Raw genomic sequence first — 25,917 nt, 5'->3', positions numbered from 1 at the left:
ACATTGTGTAATTATAGCATGGGTTATTTTTCCCTATATGCATCACCTTGCACTTATCCACATTAAATTTCATCTGTTATTTCGATGCCCAATTTTCCAGTCTCACAAGGTCTTCCTGCAATTTATCACAATCTGCTTGGGATTTAACTACTCTGAATAATTTTGTATCATCTGCAAATTTGATTACCTCACTAGTCGTATTTCTTTCCAGATCATTTATAAATATATTGAAAGTAAGGGTCCCAATACAGATCCCTGGGGCACTTCACTGCCCACTCCCTTCCACTGAGAAAATTGTCCATTTAATCTTACTCTCAGTTTCCTGTCTTTTAGCCAGTTTGCAATCCACGAAAGGATCCATCCATCACCACCTATCCCATGGCTTTTTACTTTTCCTAGAAGCCTCTCATGAGGAACTTTGTCAAACGCCTTCTGAAATCCAGATACACTACATCTACCGGTTCACCTTTATCCACGTTTATTTTCCTTGGTTTGCTCTCTATACTATCAATCAGTATTGTGACAATTCAGAATCATCAGAGGTACGTCTTGCTGTGATCATAGTCCCCACCCCTCCCCGTGCTTGAGGCTCTCCACTGACTGCCTATCCAGTGCCATATACAGTGCAAAACACTGATGATTAAACACAATGCTCTTAACAACGACCTCCCATATACTATCCATCTTTTACTAACTTCACAGGCCAGTGAAAACTTACAATCAGAAGGCCAATGTCTGCTGGATATTCCCAGCCTCAAGGTTACTCTCCTCACTGAATCAAGGGACTGTACGCTCTGGATAGCTGGAGCAATGCTCTGGAACCAGGCATTTTATAAGACTTTCAAAAAAAGATTTAAAACCTCATTTATTCAAACTGGTATTTGGTTAAAGCTATCTGGCTGCCGTAAGTGTAAACCCCAGGTTTGCAGTCACGCTCAGGAAGCTTACCCTAACGGTATTTACAACTTGGTGATTTTTTTCTTTAAGAGCTGTATTGTTTTAAATTGTAAGAACTGTTATTTTTGGTATTATTTTATGTATTGTATATTTTGTAAGCCACCCAGAACATGGAACAGAGCAGCCTAGAAACCCCACAAACACTCTGCACCCCTACTGAAACATCTCTCGCTGAAGGCCAGCATAAGAATGAGAGGAGAAACAGGTATTGCCAGATCTGTTCTTGGCATGAAAGGCTTACCCAAGTTGTTCTGCGCTGGAGACACAGGGCTAGGAGATAAATTTGGAGATCCTGCAAAAAGTAAGAATGGCCATGCATTAGCTTTCAGCTTTAATAACAGGGAATGAAGACAGCCTATAAGGGTCTTTATTTTCATCCATGTTGGATTGTTATACATCCAAAAAGTAATCCAGGTATCCACAATCCCCAAATGAATAACGTGCTGAATGCCAAAAGAGGGATAGGAAAGTCTGCATGGATTCCCCCAGCACTCTCCCAACAGCAGCAGGGGCGCAGGGCTCTGCTCCCAGGCAGCAGGCTACATCCATCAGTATCGATCATTTCCCTCTGTGCGTTATCTTTAATTAATTCTTCTGCAATCGGAAAATAAGCTAATCCAACATCTAACATCTGGGTTAGAGGGAAAATGGAATTCATGAGCTGTCCCAGCACCACTGGACTCCAAAAACGGACGACTTTAATGCCCGAGAGGTTAATGTTTGGAGGAACGCTCTTCAGATGACATTGCACCTTTTACTTTAGGAGGGTCATTTACTTATATCGCTGAAAGCTGCCTCAGTGCGACCTATTTTTAAAAAGGTGGATTTCCACCCTGCACAATGTGCGATCTACTGCCCTCTCTCCTCGCTTCCATTATCGTCAAAGGTCTTCGAAAACGTTTTACAACAGTTTCAACCTTTCCTTGTTGAACACTCCTTTCTCAACGACTTCCAGGTTGGCTTTCATCCGGCTCACAGCACCGAGAACCTGTCTGGATGTGTTTAGGAGGGGTTTCGATCATAGGACAAGTCTTTGCTTGGTCTTGCTAGATATTTAGATCTATTCTATAGATTAAATTGAGATCTTTGGGAATTGTTTCTATCGTTCTTTCATGGTTTTCATCTTTTCTGCAGGATTGTCAAAGGTATCCCTGGGGAATGCCACATTTTCGGTTTTCTTTAAGGGCCTGGCATTCTCCAGGGTTCAGCCTGGGCTGCCATTTTATTTAACATTTATATTTCCCCCTTTTGTCAAGTTCTTGCAAACTTGGGAGTCAGTTCTAGATTTTATGCTGATGATATTTAGGGGTTTTTCCTACTGAGATCTCGATCTCTGATGCATTGGCTAAGGTTGTACAAGGTCTTGATGTGATTAAGAAGTGGATGACCTCAAATATATCTGGCATGTTAGCCAAGGCTGATATCCCAAGTTTATTATTCGTTGGGGAAAGCATCACCACTTCTTTTAAAGTTTTCAACTTAGGGGCATTACTGGATTCTTCTGTTTCACTGCGGCCTCACATCAAGACTGTGGTTTAAAATAATGCCTTTTTTAAACTACGCCTGGCCCGTCATACGAAGCCTTTTCTAAGCTGCTTAGATTTCAGGACTATTGTTTAATCCCCGGTCCTTTTGTCATTAGAATACTGCAATGCTCTTTATCTGGGTCTTACCTGCATCTACCCCCGAAGCTGGAATTCTGGATTGTTTCGAGAACTCGGATATGGGACCCCCGCCCATATCATCTGTTCTGCATTGGTTGCCAGTTACTTAACGTGTCCATTTTAAGGTGCAAAGCAAGCATCAGATATTTTATAATTTATTGCCTGAGTCATGCCTTACGGCCTTCCTCTTCCTCTCTTCTATAAAGCAGGTTACAGCATGGCCCCCTTTCAGTGGCTGGTTCACTGATGCTGAACACTTTGCCTGATATTCTTAAAACTGAGAAATGCCTGTGTCTTTTAGGACTCTGCTGAAAGCTTATCTTTTCACATGAGCATTTGCCGATTGCCGTGCACGTGTTGGGATCGCTGCGCTTACTGCGGATTCTGACGGATCTTTCCGGAGTTTGGCGTTACTCAAGCACATGATGGTGCAGCTTTACATCTTCTCTCTGGTCCAGCTACCTCTGCTCAGGATTCTCAATGGTGCCATTGTTTTTATGTTTCCTGGGTTTTGTTTTGTTTTTATGAATGGACTTTTATCAGCCACTTAAAACTTTGGCAGGTTATTTGCTTTTAAATAAACAAACTATTGAACAGCACAAAAACACAGAAAAGATGACCCACCTGCGTTTACGCTGTGATTCATTTGGTGGTCGCTGGTTTCTCCATCTTCACTGAGATACCCTGGGGGTGGTGTCTCTGCAAACCAGAAGCCTCTGTAATTCACTATAGTCAACCTCCTAAACATTATGATACGTTCCAGACGGGGGCTGAGTGCGCCATTCAATCAGAGTGCAGTGAGTTAATTCTTAGCCGGCAGCGCTATCGGCACTAAGCACTCAGCCCAATAGGAGAAGAGAAGAGCATCTGCTGACCTTACTGAGCACTTTTGGGGGTTCACAGGGGGGAGGGGGGGCATATGCAGCCAAACTTGGCTTGAAGACAGGGATGGGAAGAGGCGGTTGGGTCCTGGGGCCATGCCACTATTTTTAAATTGAGAAGGAGGGGGCACCAATTGGCTCGTGCTACCATTTATAAATGCTCTCAGAGGGCTGCTTCTTTCATGCTATAATTTTAAATTCTCTTACGAGTGGGACTGCTAGGGGTTTCTTTTTTCCAATATTCAGTAAGCTGGCGAGTGTCTGAAAGATCTTTCTCATATTTTAACACAAAGTACTCTCTCTCTCTCTCTGCTGGTAATCTTCTATAGTACCGCAGCGACGCTAAGACTCACACAGTCGGGAAAAGCCACACCAGCATCATTTGCCTGTGATATTATTGCTGTTAGTAGGACTGTTACAAGCCTTCTTCCACATCACTACAAAGCTCCAGCAGCAAGACGCTGCAATCTGATGCCAGGCAAATTAACAAGGTATCCAGAACTGGTGCCACAGACACAAACCTGTGGAAACCCCATAAGGTAGGAGGGACCTGAAACTACTGTCACTGACAGGATCATTTCTAAGCCAAGTTCCTGTTCTGCTATTTCCCCACCATAACAGCATAAGACAATGTTGCAAAGGACTTTCCACGTGCCGGGCTCTGAAAGCATTGCTGTGAGAGCTCTTCTGCCATTTAAAAGCTCTCATGCCTCAAGATTTTCCATTTTATACAAAATTCTTCCCTCACTCACAGGGTCCTACTATCTAACTCCCGTAATAATACATTTTTTTGTGCCCGGCTGGAAAGCGCGAGGCATGGATGCGTGGGCCTGACTGACCGATCTTGTACCAACAGCCTGCCTGGTGATATAATGAAAGGAAGGGTGGCAAGAGAGTTACACAATTCCAGGCTGAACCCCCCAAAATGAAAAGGTTAGGACTGCACGCCAACTCCAAAGAGTGCATTTTATGGCTCCGTGAGCTGGATGTGAGAGTTAGAGAAGGCGCCTTGTGCTTGCTCAGTGGGGATCTGTGGGGAAGGCACAGAAGGCTGTAGATTGGTAGCTGACAGAGGGGTGTGTGCATGGGTGGAGGGTACGTGTTAGGGGAGGGGTGAGATGGTGTTCATCTGTGCACACTCCTTCCCCCTCACACTCTACACTTCCTGTCCCTGCACCCCATGTGTGTGTGGGAGTGATGGTGTGAGAGTGATGTAGGGGGCTTCGGGTGATGTGTCTGATGCTTTCCCCCTCACACTCTACACTTCCTGTCCCTGCACCCCATGTGTGTGTGGGAGTGATGGTGTGAGAGTGATGTAGGGGGCCTCGGGTGATGTGTCTGGCACTTTTCCCCTCACACTCTACACTTCCTGTCCCTGCACCCCATGTGTGTGTGGGAGTGATGGTGTGAGAGTGATGTAGGGGGCTTCGGGTGATGTGTCTGATGCTTTCCCCCTCACACTCTACACTTCCTGTCCCTGCACTCCATGTGTGTGTGGGAGTGATGGTGTGAGAGTGATGTAGGGGGCCTCGGGTGATGTGTCTGGCACTTTTCCCCTCGCACTCTACACTTTGCCCTCCTCTCCCTTTACACTCTACACTTTCTTCCTCCCCAATTTCCTCTCCTCTGCGTGTGTAGGTGTGGAGGGGGGAGTAAGTTGTGAGGAGGAGGGAATGGGGGCACTCGTCCCCTCTTGGTGATATCAGTTCGGCTTAAAGAGACTGGGAATATTCAGCGGGATGTTTATCTTGATAAGTTAGCTGTTCAAGGCTTTTTTGACTATTGGCCTCTAAACTTCTTATGCGCATAAGTCCACGTTGACAGACGCGCAAGAAGTTACATCTGCTGCTGAGATTCACGTTCAGATACTGGAAAATCAAAAGGAATGCACATGAATCCTCTCTCCGGCTCCCAGGTCTCCTGTTCCTACGCGTGAACGCTGCCTTATCGCTGAGAAGACGGTGCTGGTGGGATAAAGTGCAGCTGTACCTGGAATGTAGTTAATCTGCGGCTCGATGCCGGCTGGGAAGTTTGTGTTCTCTGGAATGGAATGGCTGTAATCGTCCAGCGGTGGGAATTCGGCTGGAAGGTCTGGGTGTCTTGGTACCAGCACCGGAGGCAGAACTTCAGGAATGAAAAAAAAGAGACACAGAAAAGGGAAACCTTGTCAGCTGCAGTTAAGTTGAAAAAAGTACAAGATACCTTCTAAACACAGGGGTGTCCATTTTCAAAAGCACTTCCCTGGGTAAAGCAAAGTGACAACTGAACGCAGCAAGACAAGCGGGTGACATCATCTGATGGCGCGGAGACAGGAGAGCGCTCTCGGACCGTGTGAAAGCTTCCTGCACATCTGCCACCCAAAGTCTCCTCTGCCGTCACTGCAAGCTAACCTGCAACTCTGAGGGCAGCAGAGTGGGACTGTGCGGCTGACGGAGAACACCGGTTACAGGTAAGCAACAAGCAGGACAGAGATCAGCCAGACAAGCGGGGACTCCCAAGCTGAGGATTGCATGCAAGTGTTTTTCTTGTTTCTATATTCATGGTGGGGGTATGGAAACCATATCTCATTAGAAGATGGGAGGGGTTGGAGGACTTAGCTGTTAACTGGGTGAACTGCTGGATGAACTGGTAAACTGGCAATGGCTTGGATGCGCGCCACTTTTAAAATTCCCCGACGTACACAGCAGAAGCGGGATTTATGCGCCTACGCACATCACGCACGTACGGGCGGGCCAGGCGAGCTCACAACATGCGCGCAGGTGTTATAAAACGACTGCATACCTCGGCACCTGCGCTCATGTATGCGCCCACGGGTTATAAAACGACTGCATACCTCGGCACCTGTGCACACGTATGCGCCTGCGCGCCCAAGTTGAAAGTTACCGTCTAAGAAAATAATTTTGTAAGAGCCTGTAAAAATTTCAAGGCCGTTACTGTCAGACTTTACAGCAACTCGCAGAGGGACGGTGTGCGAGTACTTTCCCTCTGAAAATTATCCTAACAAAACCACCAGGGAAAAAGCATGCACACGAGTGCAAGCCCCGCTCTCTACACGTAAACTCACATGCATGCACGTCGTAAGCGTGCAGGTTTACTCACATACAGGGCGGGCAGTTCTGTAAAGAGTCAAGTTCTACCCACAAAAACCACTTTGGATTTTCAAACCTTACAATTTACCTTTCATAACCTCACTTTAACAGTTGTTACCCTTTTCTCCCCACACCATTTGACTCCACAGACGGCTGCGTCTTCTAGCCAGGGGCGCAGGGTGAGACTGCTGAAGCCGGTGCTGCACCAGAAAATTTGCTGCCGACATGTAACCGGAAAACAAGACTATTGAGATCCTCCAACACAATCATATCTAACCCTCTAGCAGGCTTCATAAAATCTCAGCGGGATGAGGGCTTGAGAGCCACCAGGGACCGGGGATGATGACCAATAATTAAAAGGATGGAAAAAATTCCTCACTCTTGATACCTGGGAACCTTTGATTCCCAGTCATGCTGAGCTTGTCGTGGATTAGTGGGGCAGCACAAACTTTCTTCACTCACTCACTCACTCACTCCCCAAGGGGAGAGAGATGTGGGAAGCTGTGGGCACTATCGGCCAGTACTCAAATAGCAACAACCCTACTTATCAAAAAGCAATGCTGCAAATGTTACACCGGGCACTAAAGCACCTCCTATTAAGAAACCAGAATAAACCAGGCCACTACAGGTCCCTATACAGAAACTACATGGTAGCAGATACCTCACTTTAGTCCCACACGCAGAACACAGACAGATCTGCACCACATGCAGAATAAAGAGACCACAAAATATAAACAGACACATGCAGACAAAAAATGAACTGGAAACCCCTATCCAGTTCAACAATGGAAAAAAAAACAAACTGAAGCATCATTTCTCATAAAATATATCAAACAAAATCAAGAAATATAAAATACCAATCATAATAGTAAATCCATACTAATAAAAATAAATATTTTAAAACAGGTGACAAGTAGAACATCCAATAATGAAAAAATCCATATAAAAATGCTTTAAAATTTCCCAAACAATAAAATATTTGAAAACAACAGGCACATCAAATAACTAATAAGGATTAAAACATCACCCAGTCTTCTAACCTGGGAACTTTTGATTTCCAGATGCCCTGAGACTGGCATAGATAAGTGGGGAGGAAGGAGTGTGTTATACATAGACTCTTTCTCACTCACACTCACTCACACACACACATTGACTTGCTGTCACACTCGCATGCTGTCATAAACATTCAGGTTCTCTCTCAGTCACATGCTCACACACACTCATGCTCTCACACACACCACATATGCTCTCTCCACACACATGGTTTCACACATATGCTCCCAGTCACACAGAGCAATCTTTCACTCACTCATGGGCTTCGCTCGTGGCCCACTGGATGTAGACATTCCTCGGCCACAAGTGAGATGGGCTTCGCTCGTGGCCCGCTAGGTATAGACATTCCTCGGCCACAAGTGAGATGGGCTTTGCTCGTGGCCCGCTGGGTACAGACATTCCTCGGCCACAAGTGAGATGGGCTTCGCTCGTGGCCCGCTGGGTCCAGACATTCCTCGGCCACAAGTGAGATGGGCTTCGCTCGTGGCCCGCTGGGTACAGACATTCCTCGGCCACAAGTGAGATGGGCTTCGCTCGTGGCCCGCTGGGTGTAGAAGCTCCTCGGCTGCGAGCGGGATGGGCTCCACTTGCAGCCCACCGGATACCTTTGCTATTTCTTCTCTCCTTAATATGCCACTGAGTTGAGCCCTTTCCTTTGACTGAATTGCCAATGTGCAAACAGCCCCAGTCGATGAGTCACAGCACTGGCAATCGCTTATGATCCAGGGGGGTGTGGGGGGGGGGGAGAGATGGGGAAGAGAGTTAGAGAAGAGGTGCAAGGATCAGAGTTGCTGGCTCATGGCACACCCAGTTTCAAAGTTAGTGGTGTCTGTAGACCACGCTGCACTATAGACCCCACACTCATGCATCTAGCCCAGGTCAATCTTGACAAGACGACTATCATAACTTTCTTAAATCTTACCACACTGCATTCTGGGATTTCCTATCAAAGGACAAACATACAGGGGGGAACTGGGGATTTCGGACACAGCCTTATAATGCAATATACTCAGAATTGGTTCTTAACTGTAAAAAGTCATTTTTTTATCATCTGAAAAACCACAAGGCCTTCCTGAATTATCACCAGAACAGACATTTTCTTTTCCAGTGCACTGCAGACAATACAGGAATATGACATTATGCTTTTAACAGTGCCCTTAACAGATACAACCGTGCAAGCAAAGAATATCGTAGGGATCAATACATGAAATGTGCCCTCTGGGGGGGAGGCCAGATAAGTTCCTTTATGTACATATAAAGGGTAAGTGTTTGCAAGAAACTCGCATGATGTCTAATACATAGCAAGGAGAACATCTGGAGAACTTCAATGGCAGGAAGCACTTAAGAGTGTGATTTCCTATTGTAAAAAAATGTTGTTCCTCATTTGCATAAAACACTGTATTCTCCCTGCAGCCTTGCCACAAAAAGTACGCAGTCACGGGTGCTCCTACCTGGGGTCTCCACTCTCTGGTAGTGGTATGGGTTCACGCAGACTTCATCTTTCTTCATGTTGAAGGCGTACTCGCACATTTCCATGGCTCGCAGCTCATGATGGCTGTGAAGGTCTGGCCATCGCCACAGTCGACAGTAGATGACATGCGGGAGCCCTTTCCGGTGGGACACCTGAAGCCTGCCATCTAGGGACCTGGAAAAATGCATGAAGAATTTTACTTTATAGATGCTTTCTTCCACAGAAGTGACTGACATGGACAGTGCAAGACATTACATCGTGTGAGTGTGCAGGCCTCAATGCCCATCCATGCTCAATCTGCCACGGAATCTCTGCTTGCTTCAAAGGCCCGAAAATTAGAAATAGTTCCCCTTGCAGAACACAGCAAGTTATAGACATTTTCTTGGCATCACTAAAAATCTGCTTCTGTTTTATCAGGATGGATTCAAGAACAAATATAGATTGCCACTTATGGTTTCTAATGGAAAAACAGTTTTTGAAAAACAGAATCTTGTTACTCACACAAGGCCCTCTTCCAGCATCACTGCTTTCCCCACTGGTAACCTCCTTCTTCCTCCTTGTCCACCATGCACAGATTTGATAGGGACTGGCGGTTATATTAATGCGTTTGTGTTTCACAATGAGATATTTGTCACATACATCGCCTACATACGGTAGTCTCTACGTGTCTATACTAACAGGCTCTGTATAGCATGTAGTTTGTAGTTTCTTTTATTCGTTTCAGTCTCTCTATTTTGGCACACACGAAGGATATTGTGCATTCAGGTCACCACAATATCCCTATACATCCACAAAGGAGATAAAAACGGTTACACCTGTCAGAGGTGACAGGCATCCGACTTCCTACTGCAAAGTAACGGAGACCTATAGAATAGCTATTCTCTTTGTGCTTGCAACACAACGCAGGCAGGGGACATTCTTCCAAATCATAAAAACATCCAAGCACAGACTTCATGGTACAGTGTTGGACTACAGTTTAGCGCCAAGCAACATTTACAGGTTTTTACAGAATATGACTAACATATTTTCCTTTGACAGGAAATGGAGGGAAGCAGCTGGCGTGCTGTGTAATTCCCTTCTTGTAATTTTGCGTAGCTCCCTTTCGGCTTACTTCCCAACCCTCGAGGTCCATATTGGAAAAGAGAGCTGGCTAGGGAAGTTACCCAACTAACTTAGCCGGGATATTCAGCTGCATCACTGAATATACCTGGATAAACCTATGCGGCTAACTTTAGACCTGCTCAATAACAGGTCTAATTTATCTAATTTATCTGGATATGTCTAAATATCTCTACTTATCTGGCTACGTGGCTCTTCTCCGATACACCCCATCCCGCCCACTACTTAGCCGGATAAGTACGGTAGTTTTCTGGCTAAGTGGCAACCATTGAACACAGCAAGATATTCAGACGCTGCCACTTACCCAGATAAATCAGAACTTAAGTGACACTGAATATGTAAAATAACAAAACCCCGATTACATATCTCTGCCGGTAAATTACCTTCGATTAACTTTTTATCTAAAGAAAACAAAAGTATATATATGCAGATTTCCCTGGGGGGCATGTGGAGCCCAGAGCGCCCCGTAGACTGCAGGCCTTGTAATATCCTTGTAAAACTGGCACCGGGTGGCTGGGTTCCTACTTATGCCTCTGCGGCAGGGGGCATTTCTGGTGGGGGCAGATAAGTGGGGGCATTTTTGGTGGCCCCGGACAGTGGGGGCAGATAAGCGGGGAAAAAATGCCACGGGATTCACAAAGCTGCAGGAGCACAGCTTAGTAAAAGGCCACATGCAGAAGATTCGCCGCTGCAGATCACACCGTATTGGACAGGGTAAGGATCAGGGTTTACAGGTCAAGAGGGAACCGGATTTTGATTATAGTCAGTGGAGATAAACACAAGATTTAAATAAAAGTCTGCACTCTTTCTGAATCTTGGCAAAAAGCAGAGCAAGCTCCAATTACAAAACTGAACAATTCTGCCCTTGAAACAGCAGGCTGAATCCCTGCCATCACTTTCCCCTAAATCTGCTCTGCGTCTTCTGACATTTGACTTTCATACACAGAGCAGATGTGAATTGCTGACCATAAATTGCTCAGCTTTCAGGAAGGGAACTTTATTTGGCAATAATGGTTTCTGTCCATGCTAATTGGAAATCTGTAGCAAATGTCACTGATTCCCGTTTCCTGAGTTGTCACTCACTGCACGATCAACTGACCAATCACCTAATCATGGATCACTTTTCCAAATTCAGCTCAAAGCAATTTACAATTTAAAAAAAGGATAAAAATGCAGTGCAGAATGTTTAACATACACAGTTAAAACCAAAAATACAACAAAACCCAAAACAAACAAGTATACAAAAAACCCCTTATAACACTGTATTATTATTATTATTATTATTATTATTAAAGGCTTTTATATTAGTCCTTAACATAAGCCTAAAAATATAATTAAAATGTTATAACAAAATACCTGCCAGTGAGGGCGCCTGCAAGTAATCCTCAGCCCAAAGAAATACCATCCCACCCTGTCAACAGTTTAAAAAAATATATATATATCTCTCATCAGGCTGGCATAACCTGGTCACAAAGCCAAGTCCTGGAACAGCCTTAGGCAGAGTATTCCCCAAAATCAGGTACCCAGGCAAAGTGACAGATTTTCCCTGTCCTCAACAACCCAGCTGCAGAAAGAGGCTGTAAAAATGCATGCAAGACCCTCAAAGGCCAGGGTAAGTAAGGTGAAATTACTCTTACCTGATAATGTCGCCAGACCAGTCATTACAACTGGGATTTCCCTCCTCCTCATGATGACGGAGGCGGCAGAGGACACTCCTTTTTCATGACCTCATTTTAGGGCTATGAAGGAGGCGTGGCCCTGGCCATTAGGAATCTCCGTTACGCCCCATTCTTGATACTATGAGGTACTGGGACCCGTTCTGAGCAAGACGGAAATGTAAGATGAGGGAAGGACATGGGCAGCAGGAGAAGGGCAACTCACTTGATGACCTTAGTTCCCCTGACGCTCCTCACCCTTGTCTCCCTGGGCGGGATCCTGACTGGTCTAGCAGTATTCAAGGAAAGAAAATTATCAAGGAAGGTGAAATTATACTTCCTATCACACTGCTAGACAAGTCATTACAAGTGGGACCTTTCCAAAGCTTCCCCTTGTTGGGGTGAGGGAAGGCAGAGCTGCCTTACCAATCCTTGCCTCAAACTCAATGACTGACTCGGACTGTGACCAATTTATGGTGCTCACAAAGGTGCAAGGACAACCACGCCACTGCCTTTCCACTTTCTTCTGCCCAGCCTGAGAATCTGGGAACCACTCTCTGCAGTTAAGCAATCACTCTTGGGCTCTGGGGACACTACAGCCCCCCCAGGACACTGGGCCAGGCACCGTTCTCTGGAAGTTTCGCAAGCCCGCAGGCAAGGCATGACCTACAGGAACTCAGCCAGGGCAGGGTCTGGGAAGTGCTACCACTGGGATGACCCAGGAGCTTGACCAGGGCAGAGGCTGGGAGACTGCTCCCACTGGGAGAAGTTACCCCTAGGGGTAGTTGTCCCAGGAGCAACTAGGACTCCACCTGGCCAGGGTCCACCCTGACTCTAGTAGCTACATCCTCTTCATGCATCTGCCGTTGCAGATTTTGGCCAGGGCCACGCCTCTTGTATAGCCCTAAAGTGAGGTCATGAAAAAGGAGTGTCCTCTGTCTCAGTCAAGCTGAGGAGGAAGGAAATCCCAGTTGTAATGATTGGTCTAGCGACATTATCAGGTAAGAGTAATTTCACCTTACCTACCCTGGCCTTTGGGGGTCTTGGGGCATTATCAGAAAAAAATCAATCTCAAAACAGGAGTACCGCAGGGATCAGCCCTGTCCGCAACCCTCTTCATCATATACATGCTGCCCTTATGCCATCTACTAGCAGGATTGGGAATCATACACTACATTTATGCAGACGATATTCAAATAATTCTACCTATCGAGGACACAATAGAGAAAACGTTAAACCTAGCTAACATGTACCTAGACATAATAAAACAACTGCTAAACCAAATGGAACTTGTGATTAACATTGAAAAAACAGAATTTCTACACTTAGAACGAAAAAATATCAAAATCATTCAAACACCAATAATACTCAAAAACAACCAGAAAATTGAACTAGCTGAAAAAGTACGGAACCGTGGAATAATAATGGACCCCGAAATCAACCTAAAACAACACATATCGCTAAAAGTAAAAGAAGGCTATGCTAAACTCATGATCCTCAGAAAACTTAAACCACTACTAACACCAGCTGATTTCAGAACAGTGCTTCAGGCACTAGTTTTCTCCAGCACGGACTACTGTAATGCACTTTTACTAGGACTCCTGAATACAACATTAAGGCACTTCAAATACTTCAAAATACAGCAGCGAGAATACTAACCGGAAAAAGAGGGAGGGACCATATAACCGAAACCCTGGCTGAATTGCACTGGCTATACCTATTGAACACAGAATAAAAGACAACGTCTTATGTACCATACATAAACTAATACTGATGAAAAATCGGACTGGCTAAACACAGCATTGCGAGTGCACGTCCCACACAGAAACCTTCGTTCAGCAAACAAAGCACTTTTAACCATTCCCTCAGTAAAGACAGCAAAACTAACCCACGTGAGAGAAAGGGCCTCATCCTTAGCAGGCCCCACACTTTGGAAGAGATCAGAGTATAAAGGGATCTCAAAACCTTTAAGAAAAGTTGAAAAACATTTTATAAAGAGACCGGAGAATAGAAAATAAACAAGAATAGGCAGAAAAGCACCAGCACTATTCTCAGAATGTGCATTAAAATAGTCTAACAACTCTAATTCACATCAAACGTAATTGTAAAACACAAAGATTATGTCTGTTATCTGTGAATAGTACCTTACAGGCACACCTGGTCATGACCGCTTTCACTAAACAATCGACTGCATTATTTAATATATTGTAACTGAACTTATTGTGGCACCTGTTAGAATGGACTATAGTACACGTCTCACCTACTTTAATTTATGTGCCTACACGTAAACCGTTGCGATGGTATAGAAAAGATTTTAAATAAAAATAAATACATGGAAGGGGAAGAGGGGCTGCAGAGGGGGAATGGTGGGGACCTTTTCCTTTTGGTCTTAATGAGCTTTGAGATGTATTTTTTTTTTAACAGGAAGGCCAACAGTGTGCATAAGTCAGCTGTAATGACTATTAATGAACTCAGAGACACACAGAATATACACGGGCATGACGACCCTGCGGTCACAAGACCTCGTTGCTGATGTTTATAAAAATAATAAAAAGGTCACTGACCTTGTGAAACCTAAAAGTTGTGCGTAGGCTGAGGGACGGGGACGCTTCCCCTGCACGTATTTTGGGTACATCAAGGACTGTATAAAAATGATCAGAGCTGTCAGAGAATAGATCTCCTCAAGCAATAAACTTCCAGAAGTGGCAGAGCCGATCGATTCCTTGGGCCTAAAGAAATTCATAAGTAATCTATACTATGCCTATCATATTGTATCATTATTATTCCTGCTTAAATGTGCAATCACCCAATCAGAGATTACTTGTTTCTTTGCCATGTAATTTTTCTGATCAGTATATACTCAAAATAATCCCATTATTATTCACCTGGAACTGAAGTGTGTTTGTGTGTGTGTGTGTGTGTATTCACCTGGAACTGAATTGTGTGTGTGTGTGTGTGTGTGTGTGTGAATTCACCTGGAACTGAATTGTGTGTGTGTGTGTGTGTGTGTGTGTATTCACCTGGAACTGAATTGTGTGTGTGTGTGTGTGTGAATTCACCTGGAACTGAAGTGTGTGTGTGTGTATTCACCTGGAACTGAATTGTGTGTGTGTGTGTGTGTGAATTCACCTGGAACTGAATTGTGTGTGTGCGTGTGTGTGAATTCACCTGGAACTGAATTGTGTGTGTGCGTGTGTGTGAATTCACCTGGAACTGAATTGTGTGTGTGTGTGTGTGTGTGTGTGAATTCACCTGGAACTGAATTGTGTGTGTGTGTGTGTGTGTGTGTGTGTGTGTGAATTCACCTGGAACTGAATTGTGTGTGTGTGTGTGTGTGTGTGTGTGAATTCACCTGGAACTGAATTGTGTGTGTGTGTGTGTGTGTCTATTCACCTGGAACTGAATTGTGTGTGTGTGTGTGTGTGTGTGTATTCGCCTGGAACTGAATTGTGTGTGTGTGTGTGTGTGTGTCTTTTAGAACCGCCATAGCTGCAGTGGGTGTGAATTTCAGCGAGCTCCTAGAGTTACTGGTCCATCAAGCCCAGCATCCTGTTTCCAGCAGTGCCCAATCCAGGCTACAAGTACCTGGCAAGTACCCAAACACTAAGTATATCCCAAGCTACTGATGCCAGTAATAGCAGTGGCTATTCCCTAAGTCTACTTGATTAATAGCAGTTTACTTTCAGGTACCGTAGATATTTCCCTGTCCCCAGAGTGCTTACAATCTAAGGCCCTAACTTTCAAAGATATCCGCGGTACAGTATTTACAGGCTTAGGTGAACGTGCAGAGATTAATGTTAGCATTTTATAAACTGGTGGCAGGAGCTGCACAGTTTATAAAGATCCTGTGTATTTCTGCTCTGAAAGTACACACGTATGTTTCACTACAGACTAACATTTCCAATGCAAACTTTCTCTACCTATTTTATAAATATACATGTGTATATGTTATGCAGAAATATACATGTAATATAATGTACATGTAATAACCCTGAATTATACATGGAGGCAGGGATGCTATAAAGTATGCAAAAGAGTCAAAATAAATGAAATGCACCAAGCATATAGAAAGAAATGGCATTTAACAAAACATATGAATATTCATCATTTCTCCCGTTTGTACGCACTGAAGCTCGTGATGCCACTAAGCATAGAAAGTACCCCTGACGCAGAAACGGCTAGAAACATAACTGCCGCTTACAAGGCCTTACACAAAGCTGTGCGTAAGTATTTACATGCTGACTGGACGCTGAAATCCAGGATCATTCATGCCCAGCCCCTGTTTGCAACTCTTCATTTGTGCACATAGCTGCACGCGCGTACTCGTGCGGCTTTTAAAATCTGCTCGGTGTGCGCTGGCCCCGGCTTGTGCACGCATCTCCTGGTTTTAGCACGCGCTGGGCTTTCAAAATTCACCTTAAAATGTAAAGTACACGCACAGTTTTGACTTTTTTTATAAAATAATTACTTGAGTGCAGGCCACTTCCATGCATGTGTGATAATTTTTACACGCAAAATATGACCTACACAGTGAAGAGGATGCGAAGAATACAATCTCCTCTGGAGTGGTGTCAAAGCTGAAATTATGTACAGTTAATGTACTCTAACGGAGAAGAGAAATGCAAGAGACGTACAGAGAAGAGGTTAAGGGCCATGTGGAAGATAAATGTCACTCAAAGGATTGCAGTCGGGGTCCCCGACGCACAAATTTACTCCTGCGATGGAGGATGTGTAAGTAATAAAATAAAGATAGATGGATCAGCGGGGTTTTAAGGGACAGGGATTACAGGGGAGAAGGGGGGTTTGCAAGTCCTGTCCCTTACCTGAGTGAACTGGGAATGAACTGGAATAACTGGTAACGGTGTCGGAGCGCAGGCCTATTAAAACTCCCCCACATACAGGGCAGAAGCAGCTTGTGTGTGCATGAGCACGCGTCCACTTAGAATCGTGCGCACACGTGGGCACGGTCAGCCTATTTTATACCATGCGCGCATATATGCATGAAAGTTATCAAATGACCCCCATCCCTGGACGCAGGCCGAGGAATGCGTGCATATGTGCGCCCACGCGCCTGTTTAAAAGTTACTGCCTTTGCACGCACAAATTTACACATAAGAAAGGAGCTGTCTGGGGCATTTCAGAGCAGAACCAACGACTACCCACTTAATTTTAAATTTTAATTTCAGCACCTACATTTGGCAACTTAGGTAATTTTACACCTGCTAATTATCAGGTGTAATTGATGATGGCTTATGGTGTGGGATTGGCTGGGTGGGAGGTTTCGGTGAACTGTGGGAGAGTTCAGGCTGAAGAACTAGGAGGGTCTCGATGACCTGGAGAAGGAACTGGCGAACTGGTGGAGTAACCGGGAAACTGCTTAATTTCAATTACGCACACGTCTTAAAATATGCCAACTTACCCATGTAAATCAGGTTTCATTCAAGTCAGTCCTACGCATACATTTTTAAAATACCGTATTTTCCAGTGCATAGGTCGCACCCCTCTCTCAACAGCCCTTTTCATTAAAAATTCAGTAGATTAAGTCGCGGGTGAGCACGGCGATGGGTTGTGAGAGGACGAGGTGTAGTAAGGTGAGTGCCGAACATCCTGGATGTATGTGGGAAGCGTCCTAGGGGGAGCGCCGAATGTTAACGGGCTGCGTGTTGTGCGAGCGGCTGTTGGTGAGGCCGCGCGGAGGAGGAGTGAGCAGCACAGGTTCCGTCGGTAAGGAGAGAGAGAGAGAGAGACACACACACGGACACTGAAAGCACCGCATATTAGTCGCACCAGTGTATAAGTGATGGGAATATCAGAAAAAAAAAAACAGCGTCTTATACACCAGAATATACGGTAGGTAGGAAAAGTACGGGCATCCTATGCAGTGCATTGCATGTATTCGCGTGAAAGCATGCATATGCTCCGGTATAAAGGTACGCATATTTTATAATACACATGTATGATAAGCATAGGTCATAAAATATTTCCGTAAATCTATACGCGGCCATATATGTGTATATATGTATTTTATATATATATATATATATATATATATAAAATATTATATATTATATATATTATATATTATATATAAAATATATATATAAAATATATAAAATATATATATAAAATAAAATATAAAATATATAAAATATATAATATATATATATATATATTTATATATGTATATATATCTTACTGTAGATTTACCATGGCAAATTCAATTTGTTTGTTTCTTTTTATAATTTCCTCCCTCTAATCCTTCCTTTTTTAACCACCTTTCTGGTCCCTCTGTTCTTTTTTTCCCCCTCCCTCTCCTCTCCTCTTCCTCTCTCATAATTTTCACTCAGTACTCCCTCTCCTCTTCCTCTCTCATAATTTTCACTCAGTGCTCCCATGCTCTATTTTCTCTCGTTACTTCCATATGTTATTTAATTTTAATTTTTTAATCCATTTTTTGTTTTCCTGTAAGGCATCTGGTAAAGATGAACAATTCAAACTCTGTGTTTTATTATTGTTCCAACAGGTTTTCATGTTTTTGATGTTCTTTGTTACATGTAATGCTTTTTCAAGCAAGTTTTATTGTTCAATGTAAACCGATTTGATTTGCATCTAATGCAAGAAGACCGGTATATAAAAACAAAAAATAAATAAATAAATAAATATGCCACTGTGTACAGTTTGAAAGTTATTGCCTATGTTGGTGTGGTTTAGTATATGATTCAAACCAAATGGCAGCAGCTAACGATCTGTTCATGCAAGTGTAATATTTAATTCATCACATCTTAGAAGTCAGAGGAAACTTGCCTGCCACAAAAGGCAGGAAAGTAAATAAAATCTAACTTACCATTGCAAGCGAGTGAGAAAAAACACCACAAACCAAATCCCCTGGCTACCCAAAACTGAATGAAAGTTGTAGTTTTTTGTACAAATTAAACAATTTTCACTAGAACAGGATGCGGATATCCAAAGAGACAAGCACATTCTGTCTTTAAGAACAGAAACTTGTCAATGGTTTCAGGAAAAGCCCACATTTTACGGAAGAAAAGAAAGAGAAATAAGCAGAAGATGGAGCCGGATGTAGAATATAACCACAGCACTCGATTTATAGCAGCCTGGACTTGTACTTCCATTGCCACCTTCGTGTGCACTTCGGTTTAAAATGTTACTGCATGCAAGTATCTTTTTACTTTCTAGCTTTATGACTGTATCAAACTATGCAGCAGATTTTAATTTGTTTTAAATAATTGATTTCTGTTTGGATGCAGAAAGAAGAAAAAGGCTGAGCAGGATAGATATCTTACAACAATGGGATTTTTTTTTGTCAAGCACCATAATTAAAAACTGCAAATAGAAAAAGACGTCACATCTCCCACAAGCACAAGGTCAACTGTACATACCAACAAATTAAGCACATTAACAAAGGATAGGGAGTTTAAATGGGATTTTAGACACTGCACATGGATTGAAAGTGGGGAAGAGTTAAAAGCAAGAAGAAAAATCCAGGCAGAATAAAGCTATGATATTTCCATTCTAGCAGTTAGTGCAAGGGACTTGTGCTTTTTCCAGCAAAATTAGAAACGGAGACGAGTATATCTGGTAGCACCCAGAACCAGTGCTGTGACTCTGGTACCACGAGTCTTCATTTGATACTCCCAGGGGATTTCCCACCTATTTAATAGAACTATTTAGCCACGTTTCCTATTCTGGACATTGCGGCAACAACTCTAAGGCCAGGAGCCATGTACCAGGGCCCCTTCCGAAATCCTGTATCCAGGACTCTAAATCCAGCCCCCGAGTGTCAGACTCAGTGATGACCACGACTCCCTCCCCAGCAGCATCTCCAGCCCCAGCCAACCCTGGGCAAAGATGGTCTGATCCAGGAATCAAACCAGGGATGCTCCACACAGCGGATCTGGTGCCTTCCTATCCGAGTTCCCCTTATACACCTGGCTAAAAAAATAAACAAACTTGTGAATCCCCTGATACTTTATAGCTGATCACCAAATTAATTTCTAGATCAGAGGTCCCCAAAACGCAGTCCTTCAGGGTCACAAGTCGGGTTTTCAAGATTTCCAAAATGAATATGCATGAGATCCATTTGCATACAGTGGAGGCAGTGCACGAAAACAGATCTCATGCATCATCACTGTGCCAATCCTGAAAACGCAACTGGGCTGCAGCCGTGGAGAAAAGAGTTTGGGGGACGTCTGTTCCGGACCTTTACTAGATTTTACGTCAATGATACCAACACAGGTTCCTACTATGAACAAGACAGCAGCAGGATTTTCCTACATCCATAATGGCGACAATAGCTAAGAGGATTTAACTCTGATTCATATTAGCATTGAAATGCAAACCTAAAAGGGGCAAACAATATGCTCAGGACAAACTTTTTTAAAATTATTAGAAAAAAATAATGCTACACTGCCTCCTGGATTGGTTTTCGATTTATTTGTTTATAAACATTTGATATCCCGGCTTAACCAAGCTGTTAGGGTCCCCTCACCTATGCGGGCAGGAAGCCCATGCCGGCTCCCCCCGCCAACGCCTCAGCTGTGGCCCGCTCTCGCGGCGCCTCCACGCGCCGCCAACGCTGAGCTCCATGTCCGGCCACCTAGGCGCACACGTGTGTCCCTATGGGGAATTTAAAGGGCCAGCGGCATGAAAACTCTCCTCGTCCCAAGGAGATGAGGTCAGACGCACTGGGTATTTATACCCTGCTCTGCCACCTCCACTTCTCCTCAGAAACGGGTCCTGCTCATCTTTGAGTGTGAGTTGTCAGCGTTCCCGATTCCTGCCTTGGTTCCTGCGTTTCTACTTTATCTCCTGCTCCTGATTCCTGCATTCCTGTTCCTTGCCTCCAGTTCCTGTCTGGCTCTGACCCTGCTTTGTTGACTCCACTTGATCTCCGTCTGCCCTGACTCCAGCCTGGTACCTCGTCTCTGCTTGTTCTCTGCCTGGCCTTCGCCTCTACTTGTACGCTGCAAACCCTGCCCTCCGCCTTGTTCCTGCTCGTCCACCACCTGCCTCGACCCTGGGCCTGTCCAACACTGCTTCTGTTTCTCGACTCTCGGTCCGACGCCTTGACAGAGAGAGAGAGACCCGCGCCTAAGTCCTGCCGGTCCCAGTACCCAAGGGCTCAACCTCTGGGGAATGAGGATTGGTATAGGTGAAGGTCCTGTGGGGGTCTTCTTCTCTGAAGCTGCCTCCCGATGACAAGGACCAGCAGGGGTCCTTCCCTGGTGGTAGCGACAACCTCGTCTCGGCTCAAGGGTCCACATTCCCAACACAAGCTGATCGGCATTTACAACAAGCACAAGGAAATTCCAGGAAGGGTGCGAGGGAGGTGCTAAGCACAAAGAAATTGCATAAGGTTTATAAAAGGAGGTTTGAAGAAACATGGAGTGGTTAATTAAAGGGGTCACCAGGTGAAGTAATAGGTGGGAGATGGAAGATGCATGGGCATAAAGGAAGCACCTGGTGTGGAGAAAGGGGGAGTCCAGGGGCTGGAGGACAGAGTTAAGAGAACAAGTTCCAGTAGTCGAGTCACAAAAGGAGTCTTTGCTGCTGTCTGGACACAGCAGTCACAGTCATGGAAGTGAGTTTAAGGAGCATTAAGGGAAGCCAAGACTTGGGTTTTATTTTCATGAAGGCAAGGTAGGAAGTCAGAGATCTACTGGTGTCTGATTCCAAAGTTTTGGGGCAAAGCAGCAGAACGCACAGAGTCTGGTACAGAAGTCAAGGAGGGCCAACTGCAAGGAATGAAGTTCTCTTGAGGGGGGGTGAGGTAATCTGGGGCTGTGTTATTTACACATCTGAAGAGCTGAGACCCAGTGCAGCTGCTTCAGTATTGGTGTCATGTCTTCAGTTTCTTTGGCCCCAACCAGAATTCTTGCAGCTGCACTTTGTACAAGCTGGGGGCATCAAATTATATTGTCAGATGCCATGGAAAAGGGGGTTATAGTAGTTCAAATGGCTGGTTGTTAGTGCATGGATTACACTTGTAAGACTGTAGTTGCGAAGTTGACAGATCTGGCGCAGGTGCATAAAGAAGGCCCTTTCTACCTTTAGAACATAAGAACATAAGAACCTGCCATACTGGGTCAGACCAAGGGTCCATCAAGCCCAGCATCCTGTTTCCAACAGTGGCCAATCCAGGCCATAAGAACCTGGCAAGTACCCAAAAACTAAGTCTATTCCATGTAACCATTGCTAATGGCAGTGGCTATTCTCTAAGTGAACTTAATAGCAGGTAATGGACTTCTCCTCCAAGAACTTATCCAATCCTTTTTTAAACACAGCTACACTAACTGCACTAACCACATCCTCTGGCAACAAATTCCAGAGTTTAATTGTGCGTTGAGTAAAAAAGAACTTTCTCCGATTAGTTTTAAATGTGCCCCATGCTAACTTCATGGAGTGCCCCTAGTCTTTCTACTATCCGAAAGAGTAAATAACCGATTCACATCTACCCGTTCTAGACCTCTCATGATTTTAAACACCTCTATCATATCCCCCCTCAGTCGTCTCTTCTCCAAGCTGAAAAGTCCTAACCTCTTTAGTCTTTCCTCATAGGGGAGTTGTTCCATTCCCCTTATCATTTTGGTCGCCCTTCTCTGTACCTTCTCCATCGCAATTATATCTTTTTTGAGATGCGGCGACCAGAAATGTACACAGTATTCAAGGTGTGGTCTCACCATGGAGCGATACAGAGGCATTATGACATTTTCCGTTTTATTCACCTTCCCTTTCTAATAATTCCCAACATTCTGTTTGCTTTTTTGACTGCCGCAGCACACTGAGCCGACGATTTCAATGTGTTATCCACTATGACACCTAGATCTCTTTCTTGGGTTGTAGCACTTAATATGGAACCCAACATTGATGGTGATCGGATCAGGGGACTGATCAACCTGTGTTGATATGGGGGTCGATCTCCACATGGGGGGAGCAGAATATCAAGTTTAGAGTATGACTGCCCTTGTGGATGGGAAGGTTTATTAGTCGTGTGAGCTCGAGATCTTCCATGTTGCATCGGAAACTTTGGCAGGACCTCAGTGTGAAAGCTAAGTCTCTTAGGACCAGTAGTTTTCAAGTGGTGATAGCGAGATCACACATGAACTCTGAAAGATTGAGGAAGGAGTCCGGCTGGATCCCTGGAGGAGAGGTAAATAAGCACCAAGTCTGGTGCTTCAGCATTCTGAGATTTTAGTGCAAGGCCAATTTGTTGGGTTGCCACAAAGTCGAGTGCCCACTCCCCCTACCACCACCTCTTACCTTTCGTCCACCGGAAAAAAAACAAGTCTTTAGCCCACGCCTGAACTGCTTCGCACTGGGTACCCGGTGTAACTCAACTGGCAAAGCGCTGCACATCTGTGGTACTTCACGTGAAAGTACACGGGCATGAGCCCTGTGCGTAGCTGCTGCATAAGCTACCTGCAACGTTACTAAACTAACCTCTTAGAGGGCAATTTTCATACAGGTAAATGTGTCTACTCAAATAAAAGCACCTTGTGAAAACTGCCCGCTGTGTATACGGCTACAATTACGAGTGCCATAGACCAGGATGCACTGAAACGTGGCAGGGCCAGAGGCAGAACCGGCCTTCTGAGTATGTGGCTACCACGGGAATGCGGTATCACAGTGCTGGACTGATAGCTGCACTGAAGAAGCGTGGCGCCAGAGGCGCAGACAGTAAACGTGAAGTCTCCACGAGTACTTTACTCCAAGCAGGGGGTTTTTCCCTTTGAAAATCCACTTGCAAAAGCCCTGTTAAAAATACTGACCAGAAACTCAAAACGGAGGCTTAAAAGCTAGCTCTACGATGTCAAGTTTTGAAGGTCTCAAAGTCATTACTGAAAAGGTCTATTGGGAATTTTCTGATCTTTTCTGTTAATAGCTTTCAGCAAATTTAACAAGAAAAATGTTATTTAAACTTGCTTCTCTCTCCATCACGTGCCGTCCGTAACCTAAGTACTGCTGTTTTCATTTTATTCTACCTGCTCTTAGAAACCAAGCAACGCCTTAGTATTACATGTTCCTTGCTCACTTAGATTTGTCTTTCATTAATAAAACAAACATAAAAACGAGCAAGCAGACTCTTTCATGCTTCTTTCCCGTCTGGGATCCAGAGGCTTCCAACCCCTGCTCAAGGTGAATCATTAAAGCGTGAATCAGTTCCTGTATGCAAACCGCTCTTTTCATGTGCACAGACTCACAGGCTTTTCCTGTGTAAACAAACACGTCAGCAAGGAAGAAACGGTGTCTGTGTTCTCCTCCAGCACTGCCCAGCTGCGTGAAACCCTGCGTATGTGGCTTCCAGTGAAAGGGGAGAGCCCTGACTGAGTCACTAAAGCCATGCAAGAGAGGAACCGTTTCATATCTGAACGCAAACCTGCTGCTCACCAAGGGCTGCCTCCAGGCTTGAAGAGCTTATAAATGTTACCCTCTCTAATTTACATTGGTAGACACTGATGAGATGGAGGAAATGGTGTGGGAAGGAGAAGAGGAGGAGGAGTTCTGCGCACACATTTCACCACTGCTTACAATGTAAAGGGCCACGCGCATTAAAAGCGTGGCAGGGCGGGGGCGAGCCAGGGCGGCGCCGGTAGTCACTGTACCGGGGAAGCGCGCGCCGGCAGCAAGGTAAAAAAACAAAAAAAATTCATGTAGCTAGGAAAGGATTAGGGGAGGAGAGGGGGGAAAGGCAGGAAGGTTAGGCAGGGGAGGGGGAAGGCAGGAAGGTTAGGCAGGGGAGGGGGAAAGGCAGGAAGGTTAGGCAGGGGAGGGGGAAAGGCAGGAAGGTTAGGCAGGGGAGGGGAAAGGCAGGAAGGTTAGGGCAGGGGAGGGGGAAAGGCAGGAAGGTTAGGCAGGGGAGGGGGAAGGCAGGAAGGTTAGGCAGGGGAGGGGGAAAGGCAGGAAGGTTAGGCAGGGGAGGGGGAAAGGCAGGAAGGTTAGGCAGGGGAGGGGGGAAGGCAGGAAGGTTAGGCAGGGGAGGGGGAAAGGCAGGAAGGTTAGGCAGGGGAGGGGGAAGGCAGGAAGGTTAGGCGGGGGTCGGGGAGGAGAGGGGAAAGGCAGGAAGGTTAGGCGGGGGAGGGGGAAGGCAGGAAGGTTAGGCAGGGGTTGGGAAGGAGAGGGGGAAAGGCGGGAAGGAGAGGGGGAAAGGCAGGAAGGTTAGGCGGGGGTCGGGGAGGAGAGGGGGAAAGGCAGGAAGGTTAGGCGGGGGTCGGGGAGGAGAGGGGGAAAGGCAGGAAGGTTAGGCAGGGGTCGGGGAGGAGAGGGGGAAAGGCAGGAAGGTTAGGCAGGGGTCGGGGAAAGGCAGGAAGGTTAGGCAGGGGTCGGGGAGGAGAGGGGGAAAGGCAGGAAGGTTAGGCAGGGGTCGGGGAGGAGAGGGGGAAAGGCGGGAAGGAGAGGGGAAAGGCAGGAAGGTTAGGCAGGGGTCGGGGAGGAGAGGGGGAAAGGCAGGAAGGTTAGGCAGGGGTCGGGGAGGAGAGGGGGAAAGGCAGGAAGGTTAGGCAGGGGAGGGGGAAGGCAGGAAGGTTAGGCGGGGGAGGGGGAAGGCAGGAAGGTTAGGCAGGGGTCGGGGAGGAGAGGGGGAAAGGCAGGAAGGTTAGGCAGGGGTCAGGGAGGAGAGGGGGAAAGGCAGGAAGGTTAGGCAGGGGTCAGGGAGGAGAGGGGGAAAGGCAGGAAGGTTAGGCAGGGGTCAGGGAGGAGAGGGGGAAAGGCAGGAAGGTTAGGCAGGGGTCAGGGAGGAGAGGGGGAAAGGCAGGAAGGTTAGGCAGGGGTCGGGGAGGAGAGGGGGAAAGGCAGGAAGGTTAGGCAGGGGTCGGGGAGGAGAGGGGGAAAGGCAGGAAGGTTAGGCAGGGGTCGGGGAGGAGAGGGGGAAAGGCAGGAAGGTTAGGCAGGGGTCGGGGAGGAGAGGGGGAAAGGCAGGAAGGTTAGGCAGGGGTCGGGGAGGAGAGGGGGAAAGGCAGGAAGGTTAGGCAGGGGAGGGGGAAGGCAGGAAGGTTAGGCAGGGGTACAGGGAAC

General features: G+C 45.7%; 1 protein-coding gene across 2 annotated transcripts in view; it reads right to left on the bottom strand.

Moving 5' to 3' along the window:
* SMAD3 (SMAD family member 3) overlaps positions 1 to 25,917 on the bottom strand; it is a 114,246-nt gene that overhangs the window by 23,177 nt on the left and 65,152 nt on the right. For both annotated transcript variants that reach the window (XM_029575251.1, XM_029575250.1), the window contains exons 2-5: positions 9,096 to 9,289; positions 5,492 to 5,626; positions 3,246 to 3,320; positions 1,199 to 1,249 (exon numbers count right to left, since the gene is read on the bottom strand). In XM_029575251.1, the coding sequence (XP_029431111.1) occupies positions 1,199 to 1,249; positions 3,246 to 3,320; positions 5,492 to 5,626; positions 9,096 to 9,289 (455 nt within the window). The remainder of the gene's footprint in view (positions 1 to 1,198; positions 1,250 to 3,245; positions 3,321 to 5,491; positions 5,627 to 9,095; positions 9,290 to 25,917) is intronic.

This window comes from Rhinatrema bivittatum, chromosome 13, assembly GCF_901001135.1.
Source record: "Rhinatrema bivittatum chromosome 13, aRhiBiv1.1, whole genome shotgun sequence".
Classification (NCBI taxonomy): Eukaryota; Metazoa; Chordata; class Amphibia; order Gymnophiona; family Rhinatrematidae; genus Rhinatrema; species Rhinatrema bivittatum.
This window is presented reverse-complemented; position numbering and strand designations above follow the sequence as displayed.